The sequence below is a fragment of the Neomonachus schauinslandi genome, chromosome 10 (genome assembly GCF_002201575.2).
Source record: "Neomonachus schauinslandi chromosome 10, ASM220157v2, whole genome shotgun sequence".
Classification (NCBI taxonomy): domain Eukaryota; kingdom Metazoa; phylum Chordata; class Mammalia; order Carnivora; family Phocidae; genus Neomonachus; species Neomonachus schauinslandi.
In genome coordinates this window covers 97,090,664-97,108,474 of record NC_058412.1, presented here as the reverse complement: position 1 = coordinate 97,108,474, position 17,811 = coordinate 97,090,664, and the positions used below count along the sequence as shown (strand labels likewise).

The 17,811-nt window shown below is 37.5% G+C and overlaps 1 protein-coding gene across 1 annotated transcript in view; it reads left to right on the top strand.

Annotated features, from left to right (window-relative positions):
• MACROD2 (mono-ADP ribosylhydrolase 2) overlaps nucleotides 1–17,811 on the top strand; it is a 2,055,604-nt gene that overhangs the window by 1,956,302 nt on the left and 81,491 nt on the right. The window contains exon 12 of the mRNA XM_021700726.1: nucleotides 101–169. Coding sequence (XP_021556401.1) covers nucleotides 101–169 — 69 coding nt within the window. The remainder of the gene's footprint in view (nucleotides 1–100; nucleotides 170–17,811) is intronic.

The following is a 17,811-nucleotide window of genomic DNA, read 5'->3' as shown; positions in this document are numbered from 1 at the left end:
CATACTTCCTTGGTGGAGTGGAGAGGGACATGACACAGGCAGGGAAACTCCATTTTGACAGTATTAACTCTGAGGCAGTGTTTCTCTTTCTGCTGTATAGACGGTGTCAACGCTGCAACTGGGCCCAGCCCTGCTTCAGAAGAGGCCGTTGAAGTCTGTAAAGATGAAGGTATGAGACCGCTTACTACATCTAAAGCTCACAAGCTCATAGAAGACCATTGGATTTTGTTTATATGGGAAAATGAAGCAGTGAGCAAATCTATCTAATTCTCTTTAAGCACCTCTATTTCCAACCCAATCAAATATCATGCCCACTCTGTTTTATTCCATATCTGCCCTTTCAGACTTTATATATACATTTATATTTGTTCCTCTGAAAAGTAACCGTTTATTAAGTAAGAAAAATAATCAAAGAAATTATGTTCAAGGAAGATTGCTTATTTGAAACACCAAAATTAGGCAGTTGTACTGTTTACAACTACTCATTAGGAATAAGTTCAGAGGAGTGGCATTTGGGAGCCACCTACCAGGGGGCTCCATTATCCAGACATAATAAGAAAGAAAAAATGTTAAAAGGAATCTACAGAAATAAATCTTTGGCGGGAGCATCATCCCTCATTCTATGAACAGTTACTATGAGAAAATGTTGCAGAACCAGGTATACCCAGAAGAAGAAAAAAGTAAAGAAAAATCATATTTAGGTTCTAGGAAAAAAATTTGAAGGAGAAATAGTGGGGACATCCATGTGCAGATGATAGAGTTAAAAAAATTATCTGAAGGAAAATGTAATAGTCCTTTTTTTTTCTTTCATTCACCCTGATTAACTGTCCCCAAACAAAAAGGTAATATTATTTTATATCTGTCATTGGTTGCTATTAAAAACCACTCTATAGACTAGATTGTTATTTATACAAATGGACATCTGGTAAACCCATGCAATCTACTTGGAACTTTTAGATAAATATGCCATTTGTTTCAGTTTGGAGTGATATGAAAATAGATCTATACTTGACATTGATACTTGCTATTCCTTGAATCAGTATTTAGAAAATCAAAGTTGTTTTACAATTTTAATACTCAGCTGTTTGCATAATTCATTTCATTTCATGTTGTCTGGTAAGTGGGTTTTCCTAAATGAGGTGTCCTGCGTAATGAGAGTAGTTGCTAACATTGTGAACTCTGGGGCTAGATGGTTGAAGCTTAAATCCTGTCTCTGCCACTCAAAATTGATGTAACCTTTGACAAGTAACTCGAGGAATTAACAAGTAATGACAGGTAATTAACCTCTTTATGCTTTAGTCTTCTCCTCCGTGGAGTGAAGACAATAATAGTATCTACCTCGAAAAATACCATATACATATGTCAATTGCTCAAACTTTTCAGCTGGCACATGTACAGATTGGGCTCCCCAAAGACAAACTCTGTGATGGAGATTAGGAAACAAACATTTATTAAGCAGAGCTCTGATTCCAAGAGCCTTTCCACCTGTGAAAGAGAAAGGGTCAAAGCAGAACTGGGTAGAGAGGGAAGTTGAGCTGAAAGGCATTATCAACAGAGGCCACAGCTAGCTGAAGATAGCATGACCCTTCTTCTGAGATGTCTCATCTGGATGAAAGAGTCAGGTCAGTAAGACCTTCCATTGATAAGTCACCTGATACTGGGTGCCTTGGGAAGGGGGTGTGCCTTCGGTGAGGCAGAGATCTTCCATTGAGGTAATCCTGGAAGCCAGAGATGAGGGCTGCCTGCACCTGGGAGAATAAATTCTTCATTCCTATAGGGGGAACTGGGTTGCCCAACAAGCATATACCATGCTGTAATTTTCAGTCATCCTTTTTTTGATCATTGCACTTTTTAAATGAATCCCTTAGCACTTCTTTCATATTACTCAGATATGTGTTCTTACATCCCTGGTTTTAAAGCCATTTGGTATATCTAAAAATGTAGTAATGTAGATATCCACGTAGGTTCTGCTAAGAAACACCAGGTCATCTTAGAGAGAGAAATAAACCTGACTCAGTCTCAGTGGAAAGACAAAAGTGGTATTCATTTTAGGCAAATAATTTTGGACATTCCAGTCATTTAGCTTGTGATAAAAAAATTTTAATGTCATGAAGTTGAATGGCAGAGTTTAGGAAACAAGAGATAATCTAATTTAAGTACTTCAAGCTGAGATTTTTCCTGTTGAGCTGTTTGGTTTAGAGATATTACACCCTTATAGAAACACACTGTTTGTGATGTTTCTTGATGCTTTTAGGATCTCACACCATTAATTGCTCATGCCACGATCAATTTCTCAGAATACTTTTAGGGTTTTTTTTTTTTTTTACATAAAACTTTTAATGGTGGTGACTCCAACAAGTTCATTCACATATCACAAATGCAATTCCCTAGTAAGATTAAATGTGAATTTTAAGGATTTTACTGAAATAAATTGTTAATATCCATTAACCTCTTGATCTTAGGGAAGGAAAAGTGTTTTCAAATCCACATTAACATGTAATCCAGTTTCAGTTAAAAATAGAACATATAAGATAGGATTTTTGCCTTTTCCTTCTGAAATAGCATATACACGAGAACACTGTTTTTGATTATCAGTCAGTACAAAGCTTAGACCAAGTGTCTAATGCATGTAGAACTGGCATCTTGACTGACATATACATAGCTTAGAACAAAAAAGAAATGAATTTGCATTGAAATCCTCCAAGACTGAGATCAAGTTGAGATTAGAAGGCAGTCACATGTGTTGAGGATTCATTTCAAACATTTGCCATTATTAGCTTTCATGCAGAAATATATCTCCTCCTTGGTGACACCGAGACTATTTATGAGCTCTGCCGTTATAAGATCGCTTATAAAACTGCTTATTACACTCTCCAGTTTAAGTGGCAGAACATTTTTGCTGACCAAAGACCTGAAGGAGCCCTTGCTTTCTTGTTTTTGCTTCCAGACTTTGATCTTGACCCAGCATCTTCTTGGGTTTTGGAATCGCTGATATTATGGACTGACCTTCATTCTCTCTCTCTCTCTCTCCCTCCAAAATAATTCCCAAAGATTTTGAGACTCACCAGTTATTTCTCACCTTACTTGTTGATTGGCTAGATTTACATGTATAACTTTGGTTCTCCCAGGAAATTAGTGTCTTCTAAACTGCGAAGACTGAAAACAAGCCAACAAAGAGTGAAATGGCTAATGTCACTTGGTTTGGGTTGCTAGTTTTTAAAAAATTAAAATAGCTATGTGAAAGTTGAAGAATTTCAAGAAGAAGTGTCTTCTGGGGTGTCTTCTGTGCCAGCGATTTTGTTCAAATGTTCTAGACATATTTCCCACTGAGTACCGAGAATGGATGCTTATTGCCTATTTACCCCACATAACTGCAAACAATGCACACTGCTAACTGAAGGAGGTACAACTGATTGTCTGTTGGATCAAGAGCTAGATTGTGCACTACAGACTGAAGGCACCTGTTCCCAATGACTCATTACAGACCTCAGGTGGGCAGGTGTTGAGTTGGGAGGCTGAGATGTGAGAAGGAGGAATGTTGATGAATAATTCATCCATAGGGTGGGTACATGCCAAGGATGCTGCAGCAGGGACTGAATTGAAATGAACTCCAAGGTAAAGCTGGCCTGAGAAAATATCTGTAGGTTCATAGGAGTTCTGAAGTTATTTAAAAAATAGGCATGCACTTATCTATTGAGGGATTTCTTTCTCTACTGGTAAAGATACTCTATTTATTTAATGGTGGTTTATACTTTAGATCCTTAAAAACAAACCTAAGAGTACAAATGTTAAGGTTTGTAAACCAACAAATGAAGAGGCATTCAGATGAAGGGGAGTATAAACACGGGAGTAAAATTTATGCCAGGAATATCAAGTGCTCTGGTTAAAACTGCTGCAAAGTTTTTATTTTTATTATTATTATTATTACCTATATTATTTAAAATACAGTCATTCTCCTTAATTCAAGGAGAACTCTCTGTTCTAGTTGTCTCAACACTCTTAATAGCTCATCCTTACTCTCAGCCAAGGCCAAGGCACTTTCCTGGAGGAAAAAAAAAAAATGTGCTGTTTCAACACATTCCAATTCTCCTGTCTTATTATTTAATCAGTACCTAATTTGAATTTGAAGGTCAAGTAGACCAAATCATATGCTCATTAATATTAAAAGAAAAATCAGTTAATACTCAGGTGCATGCACACCCGAGCTTGTATTCTTTTGGAGCTCTGTAAGTCACATCATTGCTGTTTTGGTGTTTAAGAAGTGTGATGTCACCTGGCAAAGGATTTCTTAACCCTTAAACTGGTGGCAGGCCCCCTAGATGTCACAATTTCTGTAGAATAAGAGCAAAGCTAAAACAGGAGTCAGCCCTGCAAGGAGAACAAAAGAGAAAGGATGAAGTTAGGTGTGAGGAAGCAGATTCGGGCATGTGCAAGAGATGAGAATACATGGTCCCAACCATCGGTTCCTGTAAGTCTGGCCAAATGATGTTGGCTCCCGATGCCTCTGACCATGTTTCTCTTCCTTGTCTAAATCGTTGCAGAGAAAGAAAACATAATTGTTGCAGAGAAAGAAAACATTGTACCACCCATGAAATTCCTCTCAGACTTTTGCAGTCTTATTTTTTTCAGTCTTTTTCTATTCTTGGTGTCTATCATCCCTCACCACTAAGGATGGTGTTAACTAAGGCTAAGGCTTACTAAGGCTCCTTACCACTACTCACCAAGGTGGGACAAAGCTGTCCCAGGTCTTGGATCTGCATTGTTTCAACCAGATCTGTAGAGTGTCTGCATACACTGTAACACCCAAGTTATCACTCTTGGATTTTAAGAGTCTGAAGTGTGAAATCAAAGTCACTGCTCTCTGGCGGCTCAGTGAAGGGGAAAGAACTAAGATGTATGGAGTGTCTCTGGCACTCAATGTTTTATACTTATGTACAATATATTCTTCATTTCACAAAAGGGTAACCTAAGACTCATAAGCAAGAGAAAAAGGTGTATGTGTGTAGCAGGGGAGAGGAGAACAACTTTATTATTGTTTACTCCCAGCTGATATTTAAGTGATATTTACATTTAGATAATCCTCCCAAAGATAGTATTTTATTCTATTTTTAATATAACAATTATTTATTTTTTTCTGCCTATAAGAATAATACATATTTATTGTAAAATATTTTAAAATTCAGGAAAATATAAAAGGGAAAAACCTATGATCATTTTCTCTTTAAGGAGTAAATAATGAAAAAATGTCCTCATTCTGATTTTTTAGTTAACAGTGCACCATGAATATTTTCCTGTGTCTTTAAATATTCCTCAAAGGCTTGATTTTTATTGGAGGCATAATATTTCATCATATGGTTGTCTGACAATTTACATAGCCAGTGTTCTAATGTTAGATTATTTTGTTATTTACAGTTTTCTCTCTATTATAAATAATAAGGAAATGCAGTGCATACATTTTAAATAAATCTCTGTGTATTTCTATGATCAGTTCCTCAGGATAAATTCCTGATTTTTTTTTATTTACTAGGGAAAAGGTTAAAATATTTTTATTGCTTACATTTATTTTCTTATTTTAACAGTAATGGGTGTTTATTATATGGAAAAAAAAAAACAAGCAAAAGAAGAAATGAAAATATCATCCATAATCTCAATCCCAGAAATAAACATATAATATGCTGGTATATAAACTTTCAGTCTGTTTCTAGAGTGCTGTAGATAGATAGATAGATGATAGATAGATAGATAGATAGATAGATAGATTTTTAGGGTATTATTTATTTATTTCAGAGAGAGAGCGAGCACAAGCAGGGGGAGAAAGGGGAGGGAGAGGGAAGGAAAGAATCCCAAGCAGACTCCGTGCTGAGCCTAATGCTGGGCTAGATCTCATGACCTTGAGATCATGACCTGAGCCGAAACCAAGAGCCAGATGCTCAACCGGCTGAGCCACCCAGGTGCCTGAAACTGTCTTTTAAATATAACATAGATTGTGAAATTATTTCCATGTCTTTTAATAGTCTAATATCACTTAATTGTACATTCCAATGAATGAATGTTTGTAAGTTACTTACCCTTCTCCATTTGAATCATTTCTTTGTTTTCAGTTTTAAATTCTGTACTGGCCAGGAATGTTCTTTAACTTTGTAAATGTTCATGATCATTTCTGTTTAAAAAAGAATCCAATATATGGAAATGCATGCAAATCTTTGTCTTTTCTACAATGAATAGAGTTTATTCCTCTTTTGATTCTTTAAATAATGTATATTCATTGTAAAAAATTCAAATCATGAAAGGCAGTATAAGGAATAGAATTTTTAAAACATAAGTAATCACAGCACCCTGAGATTACTACCATTCACATTTTGAGGACCATCCATCCTTTCATGCATCATTCACACAAAATTTTACCTAATTTGATCATATAATGTGTGATTTTAATGCAATTTCCCCTTTTTTATTGTTTGCTTACTTCCCACCTTCCAATTATTCAGTGAGTAAAATATACCGATTAAGTATATTTAAGTATATTGTTTTATCCCAACTTCTGGAGTCCAGATTCCAGCTCTACCATGACCTGTCTGACTTTGGGCAAGTTCTTTATTCTCTGCACCTCAGTTTCCTCATCAGGAAATTAGTAATGAAAATAACACCTCTATCACAGGATATTGAACATTAAAATGAGGCAATCCATTTATACATGTCAAGGAGTGCCTGATACACAGTAGGATGCTCAAAATTTCTATCATGGTTAAATATATATATATATATATACACTTCTTTTATAAGTATTATATCACATTCTACACACTTTTCTGAATCTGGTTTTGTTTCAGGCAGCAAAACTTTGTGGAAATCCATCTGAGTCATTTTGTGTAGATCTACTTCATCCATCTTAAAGCTCCTGTGATACTCCATTGCTTGGAAGTACTATAATTTATTCAGCCATTCTTCTGTGATAAGCAAGCACTTTCTTCCCACTTTATTGCCATACAGACAATGCTACATAGATGTCTTTGCCCATATATCCTTATAAGCAGTGCTTTTATTTGTATGAGAAAGATTCCAAGAGTGTGAGTTCTGCTTTTGAGGAGTATGTGTTTTTAATAGATACTGCCAAATTGCTTTCCCTAAAGCCTGTAACAATTGGTATTTCCATCGGCGATTGTGATTTTTGTTCTTTTCTAATATTTGCCAGTCCAATGGGTGTAAAGTACTATCTCATTACTTTTTAACGGTCAGGATTATTGTCCCAATTTTGTGGGTAACTAAGGCTCTGAAGGTTTGAGTAACTGGTCTAGTTACCCAAAAGGTAGAACCAGAATTTGGAAACCAAGTCTGCCTAAACCCAAGCCCATGCTTTTTTCATCACACAATACTGCTTCCCACAGCATGCATTTGGAGTGAGAGATATTCCTTGCCTGGGGGGGGGGGGGGTCGTACGATGCAGGTAGGTCCAGAGTAGTCAGAGGGCAGCATGGGAAAGCTGAGACCCAAACTAGGTGAGTAGGGCAGCAAGATTAAGGCAATGGCAGGGGGAGTTTGGAGCCAACTTACTTGGTCCACATTGCAACTTTGACCCTAACCTAGTCCTACGATGAAATGTGTGCATAGAAACCTCTCATCTACACCACCAGATATAAAGTCCAAACTCCTTTGCATAATATTCATGCTCTTTCCATATAGTCTGGCTCTACACCTGCACATGCTCTGTTCTGTAACCCAGCTCACATATGTGATATTTCCCAAACCCCCTTGCTGTATAGCATTCTGCCTTTTTTCTTTCACATCTGTTTTCTTCAAGATTCAAAGTTCATTTCCAATACGTTACCCTAACATGAGTCATCTACTCCATCATTCCCTTCTTCCCCCGCTCCTTCTCTCCTTCCTTTCCTTCTTCCCATCAACAATAATCTGAACAAATATTTTTATGACAAGAATCTTACTAGATGTTGCAGGGGAGGGACATGCACCTTTTCACCTTTCTTGATTTCTCCCCTCCTCATTGCATTTCATTCCATGCAATAGTGAACTGTCTCTTCCAGTTTCTTGTCAATTTGTTTGTAAAACTTCAAAACTTACCATCACCTTGTATCAATATTAGTTATATACAGGACTTCTCTAACTCACTAGAATGTAAATATCTGAAAACCAGGTAACCAAGTCTCATTCATTTGCATGTCCTGTACCAAGTCCAACACAGTGACTTGTGCACAGTAGGTCCTCAATATTGGATATACAGCCTATGGTAGAAAATGAGCCACTTATAACTGTCCTAATATCATGGCCATTTGCCAAAATATTTATTACTATTATTAATGGTCCCAATAGAGGGAATTCCCTTTCAGAATTCTCCTATTTCAGAAATGAATTTTCCCCAAAATGTCATGCTAGAAAAACACAAAGGTAAATTCAAGGCAGAGACTTCCCTATTTGTTCACTTTTATTTGGATATTACTCCCCTATCAGAGAACAAAATAAATTCCTTCTAAATGGTAAATGTATATAGATTATTTGCTATGATTGAAGCTCATTATTTATGCTTAATTTATGATGAAGCTTTTCCAATAAGCTTTTCAAATGTTTTGATTAAATATGTTTTAAATTGGATTAAATGGATGAAAGTAGATAAAATCATTTATCTTCTTTTTAGTATTAAAAGTGTATTTATCTACCACAGTTTAAAATATTCTCAAGTGGCCATTGGAAGTCAAGTAGCAGTCGCCTTACAATTACATTTTCATATATATATTATTTTTCCTTACAAATCAAGTGTGACTGTAATTATATATTTGTAACAGTCAGTTTAGTTATATGATCTCTTGGGACACATTTCTAAAGATCTGGTGGGTGAGATTTGGAAACAAAATCATCAGATTAGGATATGGGGATTATTTGAGTGGGATTGCAACCCCTTTGCCCAATACACAATGTTGGACCTAAATTTAAGTCCAAATAGGTCTAAATTAGTATAAGCATCCCTGTGATCTATTTTCAGATTCACAGAGCTAATTTTGAGTCCTTTGTGCAAGTCATGCAGCCTTTATGAGCCTCAATTTATTTTGAATTCACAACACCACTCCTGTATGACTTAGGTAACTTTTTTAGGTTCCTCCTCTGTAAAATGAGGATAATAATAGTATTATATCATAAGGTCCAAATATCAACATTGGAAGAAGTTAATTCCAGCCCTCATGAATGACTTGGAGGGGTTCAAGACTTAAGCGGAGGAAGTAATTACAGATGTGGTAGAAATAGCAAGAGAACTAGAATTAGAAATGGAGCCTGAGGGCGCCTGGGTGGCTCAGTTGGTTAAGCGACTGCCTTCAGCTCAGGTCATGATCCTGGAGTCCCTGGATCGAGTCCCGCATCGGGCTTCCTGCTCGGCAAGGAGTCTGCTTCTCCCTCTGACCCTCCCCTCTCTCATGTGCTCTCTCTCATTCTCTCTCTCTCAAATAAATAAATAAAATCTTAAAAAAAAAAAAAAAGAAAGAAATGGAGCCTGAAGATGTGGCTGAATTGCTGCAATCTCATCAGAAAACTTGAATGGATGAGGAGTCACTTCTCATGGATGAACAAAGAAAGTGTTTTCTTGAGATGAAATCCACTCCTGGTGAAGATGATGTGGAGACTTTTGAAATGACAATAAAGGATTTAGAATATCACATAAACTTAGTTGGTAGAGCAGTGGCAGAGTTGAGAAGATGGACTCCAATTTTGAGAGAAGTTCTACTGTGGGTAAAATGTGACACATGACAGAGAAATAGTTTGTGGAAGAGGCAATCCACATGGCAAATTTCACTGTTGTGTTGGTTTAAAATTGCCATGGCCACCCCAACCTTCAGCAACTACCAGCCTGGTCAGTCAGCAGCCATCAACATGGAGGCAAGACCCTCCACCAACAAAAAGATTATGACTTGCTGCAAATTCAGATGATGATTAGCTTTTTTTTTTTAATAATAAGCTGTTTTTTAATTAAGGTACATACATTGTTTTTTTAGACATAATGTTATTGCACACTTAATAAGCTACAGTGTAGTGTAAACATAACTTTTATATGCACTGGGAAATCAAAAACTTCATTTGATTTGCTTTATTGCAATATTCACTTTATTGCAGTGGTCTGGAACTAAATCCACAAGATCTCCAAGGTAGACAGAGTTCATAGATACAAAGAACAGAATGGTGGTTGCCAGAGGCGGGGGATGATGAGTGGAAAAAAATGGATGAATTGTTTTTGTTTTTAATATTTTAGCTTAAATAAATGGAATAAATTTATATTTATGAAAGATTTAAAAAGTACTTAGGTCACATTAAAGTACACCTCAAACTACCTCAGAGAAAGTAACAAGATAAACAAAAAGAAGAAGGAGAAGAAGGAGAAAGAGGAGGAGGAGGAGGAGGAGGAGAAGAAGAAGAAGAAGAAGGAGAAGAAGAAGAAAACAAACAAAGCTCAGCTCCCTTCTCTTACTCAATGATAACATATTTTCAGTGACAGAAACTAATTTTTAGGGGCGCCTGGGTGGCTCAGTTGGTTAAGCGACTGCCTTCAGCTCAGGTCATGATCCTGGAGTCCCTGGATCGAGTCCCGCATCGGGCTCCCTGCTCAGCAGTGAGCTTGCTTCTTCCTTTGACCCTCCCCCCTCTCATGTGCTCTCTCTCTCTCTCATTCTGTCTCAAATAAATAAATAAAATCTTAAAAAAAAAAAAGAAACTAATTTTTAGCTCTAATATTATATGGAGAAAAGCAATATTTTCCAGTGGTCATGAGGTGGTCTGGTGTGTGACTTCATGAGAATTTTGTGCCTATTTATACCCTAGTATAATACAATAGATACAATAAAAATTCAGAGTTTAGCAGTAAACACGGACTACTTCTGGGTTCATTTTATGTCCTTACCCTTTTCCCATGTAAGCTTCAGAAGAAAAAAAGGACATGGTTAAGAAAAAAAAAAGTTTTGGATGATTTTTTTAAAGCAAATATACATTAATATTTGAATTAAAAACTGAATGCTGTATTTCAAAGGAATTTGAAAGGATTTCCAGAGTTAATTTTGAAGATACGTATTTTGGCCACTAGATAAACGTGACTTCACTGAAAAACAGAGATCCGGACAATGGTTCTGTGCAATGGCACATGATCATATTCTAAGTGAGCAAAGACACTAGAGAAAGGTTAAATTAAAGAATTGGCTCCACATTCATAAGCAACATCATGGGGCTCTTGCTCAGACATTCCCATGTTTAAAATTTTTATAGCATTCATCAGCCTGTTAATCAGTGTTCTTATAAAAAGAGTTCTACAGTCAAAAATGTTTCAAAATTACAAGGTGAGACAAAGTTGAGTAGTTTCTACAGATTTCTCAGATTTCTCAACATGCTCACATGCACTGAAAAGGTCAGGTGAGGTGGAAGCATATGACATATCCCATAGCAATTGACCAAATCTCACTAAAAAAAATGTTTGCTTCTTACTCTTTTTATATGTAGACTATTTTTAAATCCAACAAAACACATTTTGGGAAACAATTCCACATCCTATCCAAAAGAGTTAAGGAACATAAAGTTTTGATTTCAAAAAATCATATTCACTATTATAAGACAGAATAAGCAATGATAAAATTACTTTTTAAAAAATGAGGTCTGAGTTTCTTAAATTTGTGGAAGTACAGTGTTATTGAGGAAACATTCTCCCAAGTTTCAGAAAAGGATGTAGCCTATCATAGTTTTTGACAATAGATATTTTCATGAGCAGAAATATGTTGTCCTGCCTCATTCCTAATGATACTTGTTGTCATCTATTCTTTCCACCACGGCTCTCGGGGGGTATATTTATTGCAAGAGACAGAGCAGGTCAGAGAGAAAGACAGAGAATGTCTCAGAACTACTGCATTCCTTAACAAAAAGAAAGGAATAATTGGCTAGCTAGTGATGGAGACTGGAAGGTATTTTAATCAAGTACAAAGACAAGGTTTCCTAACAAGCATTGTTGGCATTTACTGAAAAGTTTGTCTTCCTATTTCATTTAGAAATTTGCCCTGATATTTTGCACCAGATGTGTCAAATTAAAGTGGAAAGACAGGCAGAAGGGACAGTAACACTCACATACACAAAACAGCACGTGCATGCAAACACACACGCATGCGCGCACGTGCACAGTGTTTTAAGACCCAAATAAATCAGGGGCGCCTGGGTGGCTCAGTCAGTTAGGCGTCTGCCTTCGGCTCAGGTCATGGTCCCAGGGTCCTGGGGTCGAGCCCCACATCGGGCTCCCTGCTCGGCGGGAAGCCTGCTTCTCCCTCTGCCACTCCCCCTGCTTGTATTCCCTCTCTTGCTGTGTCTCTCTCTGTCAAATAAATAAAATCTTAAAAAAAAAAAAAAAAAAGACCCAAATAAATCTGTACAAGACAACATTTCTCCCAGCTTTATCTATGATTTAGGATGTTTCTGTGATACTGGCAGACTCATCTAAATCGTTCAAAAGCCATTAAACTCCTTCAGTTTACCAACTATCCATAAATGTTGTCTATGCCAACCACAGTGTGAGGCAGAATCAACTAAATATTCCCTCCATAACTCTACCCTAACTAGGTAACAAGACACACATTTCTGTTGACCTCTTCCTCTGAGTAGACAGGAAGGGACTTGAGACCACTCTAAGCATCTGGCACTGGGTTTCTCTGAATCCCTCTTTTCAATTTTAAGAAAAGAAGCAACCATATTTTCACATCCTGCAGTTTCCTGCTTCCTGTTTTCTGCTTTCTGGGGCTTCCTTCCAACCACAAGTCCTGGTATAGACTAGTCTAGAGAACTTGGATCTACAGCTACTTATGTATTACCTAACATCAATATTTACCAGGATCAGCAGGAAGAGCAGGAGTTGCTCAAGCAAACCCTTGCACACATAAGCCTTCTTCTTGACAACATTCTTTGTCCACAATCAGAGCCCCTCCCCATTTCCTCTCTAGCGCTTCTCCCAAGGTTCAGCTAAGAGAGCATATTCAGACTGCTCCCACTTTATCCCGTGAAACATCAATTCTTCCGTCTTTAATGCCTTTCCCCTCCTCCTCCCTAATGGGTCTCCTCTTTGAACCATACTTCTGACTCCACAATCTCTCTTTTTCATCAAGTGTAAAGAAATCAGGAATTTCCTTGTGGTTCATAAGGTGACCATATGCCCTGTTTTTGTTTTTGTTTTTTAAGTACAATTCTAACTGCAAAGATGTTATCTTATCAGACCACATAATACACTGTCTGGGAGGAAAATAATAAAAGAAAAAAAATCTTCCTGAGCATAAGCTATCACCCCATGGGAAACTAGATTTGACTGTTGTTTCCACAGGTTTTCTGCTAGTTTTTCAAGAGAAAAAAAAATGGAGGTGAGGTGTAAAAAATAATAATTATATTCCTCCCCCTCACCCTCAAAATATCTTTTCTGTCATGTCATGTCGTCTTTGCTAATTTTCCCTTTATTTTGAAAAGCTTTCAGATGAATAAAGAAATTGTGTGTCCTAAGAGCTTTGTACATAGATCCTAACTAGGTGGATTTGAAGAATAATGGCAATCGGAAAAATATAATGCCCAAATGTCATTGCCTCACATAATTCTTTCAGTGACTCTTTTAGATGGACTATGAGTTAGGTAACAGTAGCTGCTATAACACAAATGTCAAACTGACACAGGAGAAATGTGTTTTCTCACGTCCAAAAAGTCCACAGTGGGAGGCGGAGTTCCACACTGTCATTCAGGGACTCAAGCTGATGGAGGCTTGTGAATTCCAGCCTGCGGCCCATAAAGTTCTCCCGAGTCTTGACATCCAGTCAGCAACTAAGGAGGAGAGAAAAAGGGTTTTACAGCGGGTTTTTTATGGCCGGGCCTAAGAGTGGCACCCAGCACTTCTGCCCACTTTCTGCTGGCCAGAACTCAGTTACCTGTCCCTGCCCGGCTGCCGGACAGATGTTCCTGCGTCCTGCAGGCTTTTCCTTCCCGTGTGACTAAGACGAGGGAAACTGATTTGTTGAACAGGTACCCGGTATCTCTAGAGATGAGTGGTCTTATTATTATTATTAGTCATGATCATCATTATTATTTTTATTTTATTTCCCTGATTTTACAAATGAGGCAACCAAGACTCAAGATGAATAACTAGCCCAGAGCTACACAAGTATTGAGGACAAAAGAATAAACTTCAGCTTGAGACTTTTTGAAAACAAAACAAAACAAAAAGTAAAAGTCTTTCATTTCTGTGGGGTTTTTTTCTCCTTATGTCATAAGTCAGCTCCATATTAAGAAAATCACACACACTATGAAGGCTTTATGGGATATCAGCTCATCCCACAGGCAAAAAGTGAGTGGTAAATACTTGGGTTTTTTTTTTTTTTCCACATTCCTGTTTTCAAGGACAATAGTATGTATTAGATTGTCTGCTATATTTTATATTTTTTAAGATTTTTTTATTTATTTTAAAGAGAGAGCACACATGAGTGAACAAGTGGGGGAAGATGGAGGGAGAAGGAGAGAGAGAATCCTCAAGCAGACTCTCTGCTGAGCATGGAGCCCCACATGGGGCTCAGTCCCAGGATCCTGAGATCACAACCCAAGCCGAAATCAAGAGTCAGATGCTCAACTGATTGAGCCACCCAGGCTCTGCTATATTCTAAAGACAGTAATGCCTAGGTCTAAATGATAATATGTTTGGATTTTTGCCTGCTATTTTACAGCTGACTCACTCTATAATTTTTATTCATTCTTTATATCCTTCCTTATTCCAGAATCATACTTAAAGCGGTTCCCTCAAAACTGACACCTGTCCTGAACAACAGGATCTTTACGTATGCTAATAAATGAGCAGGTATTGCAATAGAGGCTCAAACAGAACTCTGATTCATGAGTTTGCTTATTGGTTTTCCTATTGGCAGTTATTATATTTGGCCTTGGAATTCACATAGTTGTGTTATACAGACAGCTAGTTTTAATGAGTCTAAGGTCAAGTGTATATATTTGAACCCTCTATGAGTCAGCTAACCTATATAGGTAAAAAATTAATGGTCATATTAATATATTGTACTTGAATATCATCTCATTACATAAGTCAAGTAAAAGGTGACTGCTCCTAAGGCCTACTGCCATTACCAGACAAACCAAAATAAACAGATTACAGCCCACTCTGTCTTGAATTCCTGTAATACCTTCGTGTTTCCCTCAAAGTAAAATGCAAACACCTAATTGTAACCTGCAGGGTGCACCATTATAAACTCTCCTTGTTGCTCCATTCTTATCTCACAGAACCTTCTCTCCCCTCACTGTGCTTCATGCTCACCATGGCCTTCCCTGGTCATCTTTTTAGGTGGAACCCTCCTCCACTAAACCTTTTCCCCATCCCCCCCCTTATCACTTCATAACATCTACTGCTACCTGTAACTATGTAAACCTCTTTTTTCTTTTGCATACTTGTCCTTTGTCCATCTCCCTCCACTGTAACTTAAATTTCATGGGGGAAAGGACAGCGTATGTGTTGTTGATCATTTTATCCCTGATTAGTACACAGTCTGGCCTAGAGAAAGTACCAAGTACCAATTAAAAGGTATGGGTGTTGGGGTACTTGGGTGGCTCAGTCAGTTGGGCATCTGACTCTTGATTTCCACTCAGGTCATGGTCACAGGGTCATGGCATTGAGCCCTGTGTGGGCCTCTGCACTCAGCATGGAGTCTGCTTGTCCCTCTCCCTCTCCCTCTGCTCCTCTCCCTACCCCCTCTCAAATGAATGGATAAAATCTTTAAAAAAAAAAAAGGTTTAAAATGTATGGGTGTTTTTATAGCCATGAACAGATATTTATTGGGTTTTAACTTTGTAAGACTCTGCAATATAAAGAAGAAAATATGGTTCTTGCCCTTTAAGTTACAGTCTGGATAGAAAAAGGAGATATGTAGGTGTTAGTTACATAGCCAATATCAGCAAGAACAATAGTAGTAGCAGCTAATATTTATCTAACCCTTTTTATACACTAGATGCTATTCTAAGAACTTTACATGTTTTCACTCATTCCACTCTCATCCATGATATAAATGCAATTATCATCACACTGTACAGACAAGGAAAGAGAAGCATGGTGCCAGGAGGTAAGTGGTCTGAGGCCACATAGGTAGCATATAAGACAGCTAACCAACCAGATAAAGCATGACAAGCACCAAGGAAGGATTACACTGAAACATATTAGAGGAGCTGGGAGTCAAGGAGCATCTCTAGCCTGGGATTATCTATGAAATGAGGGTAGAGAATATGACATCTGAGCTGGGATCTGAAAGATGCACAAAGGTAATAAAGTAGAGAGAAGCTATTCTCATTGAGAAGAGCATCCATGAAAGGGTGGAAGTAGGACATCAGACAACCTATTTTCAGTATGATGAATAGATCGACTTAGCTTCATGATGGATCCATCTATCCACTCATTAATTAGTTGCTAAATTAGAGCCCTGAAGGCCAGACTAAGAAGTTTGGGTCAAATCAACATAAAGCAAAAATTTTCAACTATTAAATATTGTTGGGGTGTAAATAGTTTTTTAGTGCGGTGGTGGTTACAAATTTATCATTCTCTTTCTTCCTCTAATTCCTTCTCAGAACATCCTCTCTGATTATACCTAATTAGACTCTTCTTCTCCTCATCTACCCCTATTAGCATTTGCAGGTGCTTCTCTATAAGCCCAATTAGATTCTCTAGTTTCTGATGGACCATCCTTTGGCAAGATGCGATTTCCCATCTTCATAACTCTAGCCTTCAAATAAACATGTCTTTAATTATTTGTGTAACTAAAGCTAATACCAAGTTCTCTAGAACAGCACTGTCCCATAGAGATAAATATGAGCCACAAATGAGAGCCACATATGTAATTTTAAATTTTCTAATAGCCACATTAAGGAATGAAAAAGGAAGAGGTGAAAATTGTTTTAATAATATATTTTATTGGGGTGCCTGGGAGGCTCAGCTGGTTAAGCATCTGCCTTCAGCTCAGGTCATGATCTCAGGGTGCTGGGATTGAGCCCCACTGTGGGCTCTCTGCTCAGCATGGAGTCTGCTTGTCCCTCTCCCTCTGATCCTCCCCTCCCCTGCTTGTGTGCCCTCTCTCTCTCTCTCAAATAAATAAATAATATCTTTTAAAAAATTACTAAAAAATAATATATTTATTTAACAACTATATCCAAAATATAATAATTTCATCATGAAGTCTATATAAAAATTATTGATGATATATTTACATTCTTTTTTTTTTTTGCCCTGAGTCTGTAAAACTCAGTTGCATATTTTCCACTTGCAGAACATGTCATTCAAACTTGCCACATTGCAAGGACTCACTGGCCACACGTGGCTGGTGGCTAATGTATTGGACAGTATCTAGAATTAGCTTGAGAGGAAATATGTTGTAGTGATGGTTTATCACTTTTAGTCTTGAAGCTTGATTCTTTAGGAGCTCTTGCCTGCAGGATTTGATACAAGCAGCAGTGATATGACCTGAGCCTTTTTTGACATTTGGACAGGTTTTTTTTTTTTTTTTTTTTTTTCCTTTCTGGGTATATGTGAAGCTGCAAGGAGGTTCAGATTTTTAGCAGTAAGATCCGGTATATCCACTGTTAACAAGGAGATGCTCTGAAGTGGCTCTCACATCTTCACATATTGATATGAATCTCACAGATTCAGCCCCTCTTGGAGCTGTGTTCTTCCTCACCACATATGAGGTGCTTGCTCTCCCTGCAATGGAAAATCTGTGGGCAGCCCATATGAGGATACTTATTTTAAAAATCCCACTCTAAATGCAAGTTGAC